This window comes from Crotalus tigris, unplaced genomic scaffold (genome assembly GCF_016545835.1).
Source record: "Crotalus tigris isolate CLP2741 ecotype Arizona unplaced genomic scaffold, ASM1654583v1 scf7180000019007.31208882:3723066, whole genome shotgun sequence".
NCBI lineage: Eukaryota > Metazoa > Chordata > Lepidosauria > Squamata > Viperidae > Crotalus > Crotalus tigris.
Window position 1 is genome coordinate 2,551,071 of NW_024097321.1, and position 11,430 is coordinate 2,562,500.

At 38.7% G+C, this 11,430-nt stretch overlaps 1 protein-coding gene across 4 annotated transcripts in view; it reads left to right on the forward strand.

Moving 5' to 3' along the window:
• TULP4 (TUB like protein 4) overlaps positions 1-11,430 on the forward strand; it is an 86,384-nt gene that overhangs the window by 29,314 nt on the left and 45,640 nt on the right. For 3 of the 4 annotated variants that reach the window (XM_039358253.1, XM_039358255.1, XM_039358254.1), the window contains exon 2: positions 416-2,667. In XM_039358253.1, the coding sequence (XP_039214187.1) occupies positions 2,416-2,667 (252 nt within the window). In that variant the 5' untranslated portion in view covers positions 416-2,415. Of the gene's footprint in view, positions 1-415; positions 2,668-5,625; positions 6,500-11,430 lie in introns of those variants that run through there. The other variant, XM_039358256.1, reaches the window with a different exon arrangement.

Below are 11,430 nucleotides of genomic sequence, written 5' to 3' on the forward strand. Positions count from 1 at the left end.
CGACAAGTAGAATTGTTGTAGAAGGCAGGGCGCATGAATTTCTTTTGAATTTTTTAGGATCTGCCTCTGTCTGGAAAAATCCAATGATTGAAGTCTTCCAGTCTCTATCTTCTGGGTCAAGAGTCTGCAGAGATACAATTTGTATTGAATTACAAAGATCATAAACCTCTCTGGGCTTCCACCGTACTTGTCAGGCAAAGAACGGAGGGGGTCATAAAGTGGTGACTGAAGTTGCTTTTGCCACCATTGTTGCTACAATTCCAGATAGAATTGGTATGATAGTCAGTGGGAGCTGGCTATGATCCATCAGTTGAGCTAGCTCAGGGGTAGGCAACCTTGGCTCTTATATTACTTGTGGACTTCAACTCCCAGATATTTTGACAGGCATGTAATTTTTATTTTTTTTATTTTACAGAATTTAAAGCATCCAGAGAATCCTGACTTTGAGAAATGACAACTGCCATAGTTAAATGGTGAAGCCAGATATAGTTCAATTACCAATTTGAAGGTGTGATTATAATAACATACGTGTCTGTGTGTGGGTCCTTATACACACCTACCAACATATTGCTGCAACCATTCAAATTGGTTGTTGCAAACTTCAACGTTTTTGCGATTTATGAAAGTTATCGCAAGCACCAGCATAGCAACCTGACAGCAAGAGGACCAAAAATCCATGAAGTACCATCTGCTGCTAGTGGTCAGCCTCCCAAATGATCTGCAACAAGTGAAGAAAAGAATTGCAAAAAGTAAACAGAGGTACACAGTCTCTGAACAGAGTTAATGGCACCCGAACATCTAAGAAAGTGATAAAATTTGAGCAGCAAATAGAGAGATATTGTCATTCCCAGAGGAGGAATTATATGAAATTACCATGTCTTTTGCTGTATTAGAATTGGAGTCACTTGGATTTAATACGTTTGCCAATTAAGAAGTGACAAATAATTTTACAGTAATGATTAAAAAGAACAAGCTAAGGGGCAGCGGGAAGACTCTCAAGGTTGACCTTTGGTTTTCATACTTGTATTAAATTTGACAATGGAGCTTACTATTTTTCCGTATCTGTTCCTTGTTAACATAGTACAAATACAAATAAATATTTGATCATCAACGTTACTCAAAGCTTTTGGAACACTTTAAAAATACACTCCACTACCACAAATATATTGGCTGGAATTATGCATTTGAGCTCTAAAGAAGCCCAATAAGGAAGGAGCCTGTTGAAGAACCAAGGGAGCAACGTGGGCAACAGCATAACAAAAGAGAAGTTTTTTTTTTAATTAGCCCAACATTTATTCTGAAGTGGCCATTTTGCCTTCCTTTTTTTTTTTTAACACACGATCAGTAAACTAAATAATCTGCTTTGAATTCTGATTTGTGTTTTAGCATTGAGGATATAGACTTTCCAGTAAAAGGGGAAAGTCAACAGCCCTCTGTCTTGGAGAAGGCTTCATAAGTCACCCAGGCAAACTTTCCCGCTTTAAAATCTTTCGAAAGGTTTAAAAAAGTTTTAAAAGAAAACACCTGCTAAATGAAAAGACACTTTTGCTTTTACGCCTGTGCGCGGCAACAGTTTGTGAGAAAGCAGGCAAGGCAGCTTAATAAATTGGGTCACCTGCGAAAGTGGAAGGAATGCCACCGGCTGCCAAAGAAATGGGACTTCCTTTGGATTGCGAACGGTCTGGGTGGAACAGCGAGCAGCTGAGTTTAGAAAGGGCTTTTCCATCCGGCCTGGCACGTTGCTAGCTGCACCGAATTCTGGCTTGTGGTCTTGCACAGTTTGTGTGCCTTTTCTCTCCCTTTTATGCAATCTTTCTCAGCTTTAGCAGCAGATGTTTTGGTCTGGTGGGAATAACATGCCAGAGGGTGGATTTGGGGAAAGATAAATGAATACGCACCATGTTTGCAAGTCCGACTGGAGGAAATCTTTTTAAAGCCTTAAGTTACTTGAAAACCTACACTTCTGCAAATTTTTGTCTCTGGAATTGTGTAATGCTATACTGGAAATCTCAGGCCGCATGGTGGTTCCATCCAATTGAGCAAAAAGACGGCTCGCCATTTCTTTGGGCTCCTCTTCTGCAGTAGCTGTTTCTCCAAAGGACAAGTGTCCCCCTCACTCCACTGACTCCGAATCAAGATGAATCTGACTGATTTTCATTTTTTTAAGTGTTACATTTTCTTAGCCAACTGTCATCATCTTTTATAAGGAAATTTTTCACTATGCATTTGGTGGATATTTATAAAAACTGATCTTCTTTTCTGCTTCAGCCCCCTCCCCCCCACCTCCCGATTCTGATCTGTCTTAAAACTTTTAGTCCTATCAATAGAAACTACAACTACATAGAGATCTATTTATATTTGCTGCACTAGACTTAGTACTTTTCTTATGTCAAAAGGGAAAAAATACAACAAAGCATGTACGCAGCAGTGGAACATGGGCCCGTTCTCTTCAGTGATTCCAACATCCTCTGCCTCTCGTGGAAAGGCAGGGTTCCAAAAAGTGAAAAGGAGAAACCTGTATGCCGGAGGCGATATTACGAGGAAGGCTGGCTGGCCACAGGAAATGGCAGGGGCGTAGTAGGCGTTACCTTCACTTCCAGCCACTGTAGAAAGGACAGAAACACACCCCAACGGATCAACTTTAATTTAAGAGGCCACAACAGTGAGGTGAGTAAACTCTCAGCTGCTAATGTTCAATATAGGAAGTAGAACACTATCATCAAAACACAGACAAAGTGGATAAAGGACAGCACTTGGAATGCTGTTAAGATAGTTACATGGGTTGAAGATTTTCTTTGGCAGTGTTCGCCCATTAAGATTTATCCCCACATACAGAGTCAAGTACAATTAAATGGGTTGGGAGTTGCTATGCTATTTCTACTCCTATATTTTTAGGTGTTATAACTTTCAGGGTTTTTTTTCTTTCAAGAGGGCTGGTTGAAAAGTTAAACTATGATTAACATTAGAGTAATCGTTATTTAAAATAACATAAGTTCAAAACCTATTTTCTGGAGTTGGCTTCTTTAACTACCATGAATGTTTGCAACACACTGAACTATGGTTAACTAAAAGTGCAAAGGAAATGTCCACTGTAAATGTGATAAGAAGCTGTTACTTGAACTACTAAAAAGTATGTTAAAAGAAGAGGCAACAGTGAATGAAACCTGGTTGGTTTTTAAGTAATGGAATTTTGTTTTTATGGCAATAGGCATATGTTCAACATTCAGATGTGTACAGACTGGAATTCATAGGAATTCTGCAAGTTGATATCATAGCAAATCTCAAGGATGGCTAGATGGAAAACTAGAATAAATATGATGGTTATATAAGTAGATGTGATTTATATATATAGTTGGTTTAGAGCAGAGGTGTCAAACTCTCAATGTCACATGATGTGTCACGACGTATCGTGACTTTTTTTCCATTGCCAGCAATGGGGTGGGTGCGGTTTCGGCATGACGCATCCGGCCTGTGGGCCGGCAGTTTGACACTCCTGGTGTCAAACTTTTAGTTTATATAGGACTATAGACCCTGCCCAGTCATAATGGGAAGCATTGCTTCTTCACTATGTAAAAAACCAGGTATATGCACATCTTCTCCTTTCCTCTCAGTCATATCAAACATTTTTGCCTGAGCAGAATTCTAATTTGTTTAAAACTTGAGATGCAGAAGAAGGGAAGAAAATGTGAAGCTTATTTTTGCTTATTGACAAAACTGGCACATGGAATGTGGTGATCTTTATTATATATATAAGATGATGGCTACTTCTGATGGCAGATTGTCCATGACGCAAACACATTTTATTAATAAGAATGAATTGTAACTGTACAACATGACATTTGAGTAAATAGATTGCAGAAATGGCCAAAGGACAGCACACCAGCAGCAGGCAATTTTCAAATAATTCTGAGAAGCTTCTTTTTCTATTTGTCAGATTTTAACTTGCTTCCTTATATCTGAACCTTTGGGCTTACACCCTTGCTGCTGCTTCTGTTAAAATGGCAGCTTGCTTCTGCTTCTTTTTTTAAGGCAAAAAAACAACAAAAACCATGGCTGCTTGGATTGCTTAAAAAATTATTGGGAAGAGCCACATTTAGAAAGGAAGTGTCAAATGTGGATGAAGAAAGTTGAGTCAAATAAAAAGAAGGCAATCAAAATAAGTATGTCAAATTGTAGTCCAGAACCATGGATAGCTCTGGTGAAGTTCTTCCTTATACATACCGGTATATGTTTTCTTAGTAGGAAACAAAAGCCAAATAGGCAGTTATACCTGATTGATGTTAACACCTATCCATTTCTTCTGGAGAAGCTGAATGATCTTTTAGAGCATCTCTGAATTTTCAGACTTCTAGGAAAGTGGCAAACTATGATCTCTATCTAGGATATTCTGCCATTCTTATTAAAGAGACTGGTCTGTGTCTATTGTCATGAGAATCATGTCCTGCACTTGGAAAGATATGAGATGCATAACAGCTTATAATACGAGAACCTCAGTCTGAAATTGGGCTAAACGGTAAGGAATATGAATTTAATTTAGAGGGAGACAGTTATGAGGAATTTGGTAAGGAAGGCTGAGAATGAGGGTAGGTTAAAATGATGGCTGGTTACTCAGTAGGAGTACTTGCATGATGAATAAATAGATATTGTTTATATCTAGGGTTAGGAAAAAGTGCTGGGGACTAGATCAAGAAGCAACATACTGCCTTGGGATGGCTAACTGCACTGGATATAGAGCCTGAACTGTTGTATTCCAATGTAGTATTGATTTTGTATTAATCATGGTGTGTAAGAAATATAATAATTAAGTTTTATTATTGCTAATCATAGAAAGACTGTGGCAATCTTAGATTTGGGGGGGGAAGGGATACACATTTGTTTTTTTAATATGCCATTTCCCACAATTTAACCACAGTTTTTGTTGAGTTCTGTGATTTGATTGTTCAATCTGTCAGAGTAAAATGTAGTGTGAGGTTAGGCATATGTCTTCCCAGTGATTCCTGTCTACATGCAGCATATTTTCTATTTTCAGGAATTAAACCAAAATTGTTAGTGTGCTGAGTAAAACAGAAGAACTAATTTGCTTTTAACTTCTGTTCATTTGTTGAAATTGATTTCTGCAGCTATGACTTGGCATTCATTTCTGCAGGATGCAATGATATCCTGGAGAGAGCTAGTGAAGTCTAATTAGTTGGAAATCTGTGGACTCTCTATTATGTGTAACTTGTTTGAGATATGTCCCTCAGTAAGTGACTCGGCTGAACTATATCTTGCCATTTAATGGCAAACATGGAAGAATAAAGTTGACCAGAATGTCCCATAGGTGAAAGTTTAGTACAAAAGCTGAATTTCTCATCTGTTATATGGAATAGATATTGCCTTGATTAAACTGACTTACATTACAATACATCACTTGAATAGTTAAGAGCCCAAAAATGATTTGCAAAATATTCCTCACAAACCTGGAATAAACTGATTTTCAGTCATAGGTGAATCTTTTTATAGGATAGGTGTGTGTGTGTGTGTGTGTGTGTGTGTGTGTGTGTGCTTTAGGAAGAGAGAAAAAGAAAATAAAAAGGCCTTTTCATATTCCGTGTACAAGTAACAATTGGACACTTTGCTCATCTCTTAGGGAGTAACTGGGTGATGCTTGTAAAGGTATTATAGAAAACAGGATTTATTTATTTTTTTTAAAAAGTATGCTATTTTTAGTCCCTTAAAACATGCAGGTGATTTTTGTTTCATCTTGCATTTCCACTTATGCTGATAGAATGTCCTTTGATTTTGCAAAACAATTTTTTTTATTTTATAAAAAGATATGAGATACAGTGGTATCTTGGTACTCAATTGTTTTGAAACTCATCAATTTTAGAACTCAGTGCATTTTAACACAAAGATTTTGTCCTGGTATTCATTGTTTGTTTGGTACAAGCCAGAACTTGTTGTTGTCTTGCAACAAGTAATGACTACATCATCCCTTGTGGGAAAAGTTCATTTGGTACTCATTGTTTTTGGTACTCATCATGCTTCCTGGAACCAATTAATGATGAGTACCAAGGCACCACTGTAGTGAATATTTTAAAATGCACTTAGTGTGTGAGTTGCATTTACTGTACTTATTTGTTTCAGTTTGCATAGTGCTACAGCTGTTGCCACTACCTTTTGATAGTAGTGCTGGGCACTATCTTGTAGTAAAAAGTCAAATATAGAATTTACACTTTTGGTGTAACATATCAGGAGAAAAAAAGATTGAGGGCAATAGAAGAAGGGGACGACAGAGAATGAGATGGCTGGATGGAGTCACTGAAGCAGTAGGTGAGAACTTAAATGGACTCCAGAAGATGGTAGAGGACAGGAAGACCTGGAGGAACGTTGTCCATGGGGTCGCGATGGGTCAGACACGACTTCGCAATTAACAACAACATCAGGAGAAAACCAAGCATTTCTCAAAAAATCAGCCTATGCTTATCTGAAGTAGACAATGTTCACCTGCCTTACTGTGGTAAGTTATATATTTTTCCCATTTAAATATTTCTGTATTGCAGAAGCACAATTCTATCACCACTAGGTTTTCTATAATTGGAACCGAACTTAATTAAACTGCTTTGGATATAATTGAGCAGAGCTATTAAGTCCTAACCTTTCTATGTATTTATCTTTAGGTTGCCATTTCACATTTAACACTAAACCAGGATTCTTAAACAATACATTATTAAATTATAATGGCCTTTTGGCTGAATTAACACATAACTGTAAATTAGTTCATCCGTACTTCTAACCTATGTATTTTCTTTACTGTTAAAATAGCAAGTTCACTGGTGTTTGTGTGTCTGTATGCGTAGGTGTGCAGATATCTTTCCATTATATTTTAAAACATAAAATAGAATAAAAACTGTGCTTTACAGATTTAAAATCTAGATTCACACCATAGAAAGCAAATAGAATGAGGGATAAAGACAATAAATTTGGCTTGTTTATTAATGTTATTTTTTAACTGATTTTAACTGATAGGTGTTTTAGTGTTTTCTTGAATGCCAAATGCAGTACAGTTCTTTCAGATGTTTTGTTTTTGTTTTAATTTTTGATTGTTCAAAGATTTATATACAGTATAAATCAAAAACTCATGGGATAGAGACTAGAGTAGAGTAGTGGAAAAGTAACCTTAAATCTATGCAGTATCTGTGTGATGCTACTTTGAAAACCTTTGTTTAATAGGAAATCACTGTTTACATACAGGCCTACTAGATCTTCTTCCATATCGGCCTATTAAATCTTTATAATGAATACTTCTCATTTATAGAATAATTTTCCAAATTATTTAATTTTTCAATCATAAAACTCGAAGTAATTGAACCTGTACTTCATTCTTGTGAATCATAGTTATACTTCATCACAGGGAAAATGCATTTAAAACAATGTATTACAAATCTTATTACAATTTAATATATGAAAACAATGTGGCATATTAAAAATCGTCCAAATAAAATAAACACTTTAAATAAAACAATCCCCCAATTTCAGATGTAGAAGTGCAGTCTTTGATTTATTGCATATAATCCAGAGGGACATTTTCTTTTTTTAAGCTGCTTCAAGAAGATATTTAAAAATGGGATGAAATATTGTTAATAATGCCACATGCATTCAAATTATATTAGTTACTATTTTGTTTAACAGATTCCCAGTCTTACTGGACAAAAGCCAACATTAATTATCCACCTCCAAATGTTATCACCATAGAGAAATGTGGAAGGATTCAGATAAGTTTACTCAGGAGAGATATCATGAAAAGAGATGCAAAGCCCGAAAAGCAGACTTGGCATGAAGGCCTTAGAATAAATTACGCTCAGTAATCCATCCAACACAATCTGGTTTTATAAAAGAATATTAAGCATTGCATATTACTAATTAGATCTTTTGCAGCTGCCCCACTTCAAAAGACTCTGGGTTCCTTGCAAAATATGATTAAAAACAGAATAACAGAATGTAAGAAAGGATAATAGCAGTCGATGAAAAAACAACCAGAGCAATCAAAACATGGTAGAAGTCCTTAAGAGCTTTTCAGGACCCTAAGACAGTAGCTTTATTATTACCGCCTGCCCTTCTTCTCCTGCCCTTAGTCTCCTTTCAGGCCAAAGAACCCATGCATTCACACTCGCCTCCTAGTCCAGGGCTTTTCAACCTTTTCACCCATTGTACCACTTTTAGGATATGGCAATATCCGAGTACCACCAGTCAGTTAACAAGGTGTCAAAAACTTGATGACCAAAAAAAAAAAAGGAAAAAAGTGATAAAGTACAGGTAGTCCTCGACTTACAACAGTTTGCTTAGTGTCTGTTTGAAGTTACAATAGCACTGAAAAAGTGCCCCCCAAGCCACAGCCGAGCAAGACACCTGCCTGCCCGCCTGGCGGCACTCTTCTTCCTGTCCGAGGTTTTCATTGTGAGCATTTCTGTTGAGGATTGGCAGCGGGGGTGGGGTGGGGGGTGTTTGGTTTTTATTTCCCCCCCATCTGCTGGGTGGTTGCAGCAGGTTTTGGTCACTTCACATGATCCTGGGACATGTGACCATCATAAATATGAATCAGTTGCCAAGCATCTGAATGTAAATCACAAAACCCTGGAGATGCTGCAACATTCCAGCTAATCGGTGCTTCTTCTGGGCTCAGCAGAAGCACCAGGATCAGCGCCGAGCTCCAGCTGGAGCCTGGTGCTGATCTTGGCACTTCCACTGAGCCCTGACAGTCCCAAAGAAGCGCCGATCCTGGCGCTTCCACTGAGCCCTGACAGCTCTGCAGCTCCAGCCATCTCTCACTCAGGCTTGCGCAGTGCTGCCACTGGTTCATCTCATTCCCTTCCCCCGCTACCACTTTTCTAGGATGCTCACGTATCACCTGACAGGTGCCAGTATACCACAGGTGGTACCCATACCACTGGTTGAAAAGCCCTGTCCTAGTCTACCACCAACTCCTGAAAGTCCACTCCAGTAACCACACTTACTCTTCAGAGCAGATCTCAGCACTGTCCTCAACTGTTCCTTCCCCAAGTATTCAGGAGCCAGAAGAATGGTTCACCATATGCTACCCATAGCCTGAAGCCCATTTCCATTCCCAGATCCCAACAATTACAAACCCAAGTTCAAAGTAGGTGCCTGATCCCAGTGTGCCTTATGCCAAACTAAACAGCATTCCTAGCCACCGCAAGCTTTGCTACACTGTCCCAACCTCCAGATTAATTCCTTAGTTCTTCAGCTCCTACTACGTTCTTATTTACGTAGTTACATACTTAATTAAACATCTTTAAAATACAAATATTAAAAATGTGTGCATGCGTACATGCATGTGAGGGAGAGAGAGGGGAGGAGAGGGGGGAAGGAGAGAGGGAGAGAGAGAGAGAGAAAGGAGTTTTATCCACATTCTGGACCAAGAGTCTCAGCAAAAATGCCAACAGGAAATGGATTTCAAAAGAAAGAGGATCGCTTATTTACCCCAAGTTCTGTCGACCTGAAGATTGCCTATACCCAGCAACCTACATCCAGATAAGCAAGGATTAACACCAGACAAACAGTCAAGCAGAAAACAATCCCAAGGAACCACCAAGAAGAAAATCACATCGCCACCAACACTAGCAGAGAAAGCTACTGTAGCAGGGCAAACTATAGGGAACAAACCTCATACTATTCAGTATTGGCGATACCTATTCCGGTAATAAAGTGTATGCAAGCAAACAACCAGGCCCAGAGAGCACCAAAGACTCTACAGACTCAAATTTTATTGGCATGTACAGCCCTATCATTCCCAAGCATGGCTTGAAGTTCCTACTGGCTTTTTTGGCAGGTGTAGTACACATGGCACACTTGGTTTCATGGGCATTTTGTTGTGATGAATTTAACTGCTCACTTTGTTTTTTTTTATTAAGCCTACTTGAAGAAACATTGAAGGATAGCATTTGATTTATGTCTTGGATAACCTCTTTAGCTTGTTTCACTGTCAGTTTTTCTTCCCCTGGAGTTTGAAGAGCTGGAATTATTGATTCTTTTTCATTCTTTTTTTCTTTAATTAAATGACAATAGCCTGCTCTGAAAACATGATTCATTCCATCATTCCATCTCCTATTAAAAATTCCTTTCACAGCTGTGTAGCACTTCAAACATACAGGTGGTCCTTGGCTTATGTCCATTTGTTCAGCAACCGTTCAAAGTTATGGTGGTGCTGAAAAAAATGGACATATGACCGGTTCCTGAAGTCCCAGCCACCACAGCATCCCTGTAGTCATATGATCACAATCTGGGTACTCAGGTGCCTGGCTCACAATTACATCACATTTATTTGTATAACTCCTTTACAAGTTTCATTCTACTTCCATGGTGGCACAGCCATGTTTTTAAGGCCTTGCAAAAGGTCAGTAGAGTTTTGGCTAATTTGACATCTGGGGGGATGATATTCCACAGGGAGGGTATCATGACAGAAAAGGCTCTCCTCCTGGATTCCACAGATGCCATTCTATAGTTGATGGGACCTGAAGCATGTTTTTCTCCTCGACCAGGGACTCCCAACTTTTTCTATACCCCGCACCCCTAGAATGCTTCTGATATATTCTCACACCCCTTACAAAAGTTGGAAATAACGGCAACGATTTATACATATACACTATAATTTTGAAAACTCAAGTTTTCGCACTCCAGGGAACCCCTGTCCTAGACCAATGCAGATTCTAATCCATTGCAAAGACAAGTACCATATATTCTGTCGTATAAGGTGACCCGGCGTATAAGACGATCCCCATCTTCGGCGCCGAGTCGCATGCCTAGAAAGTCATCTTATACGCCGGAAACTACCGTAATTTCCGGCGTATAAGACGACTCGGCGTATAAGACGACCCCCAACTTTGGCGCCGATTTCAACCCTTTCAAAAGTCGTCTTATATGCCGGAAAGTACGGTATTAATTTTCTTCATTGGTTTTCTTATTTTCTGCATTTGCTCACAAAGCTAAGAAGCTAAGTGGTGTGATGAATAATTATATATTTCACATACAATTCTCAATATGAAAAATTGACAAATTATATCCATTCATTTGGTTAAAAACTACAAATGAGATATGGTAGAATGTGCAATAAAAGAAAAATGTGTTGGGAGAAACAAAACTATTGCAGAACTATTATTTTTTTTATTTTTATTTTCTCATCAATTTAATGGTAACTCCACAGGGTAAGTTGATCTACCTTTGTTTCTCCTTTGGCTTGCAAAAGAAATACCGTAAATGCCGGCGTATAAGACGATTTCCGCGAGCGCTGAAATCGGCGCCAAAGACGGGGGTTGTCTTATACGCCGAGTCGTCTTATACGCCGGAAATACTGGTAGTTTCCGGCATATAAGACGACGTTCTAGGAATGCGGCCCGGCTATAAAGACGGGGGTCGTCTTATACGCCAGGTCGC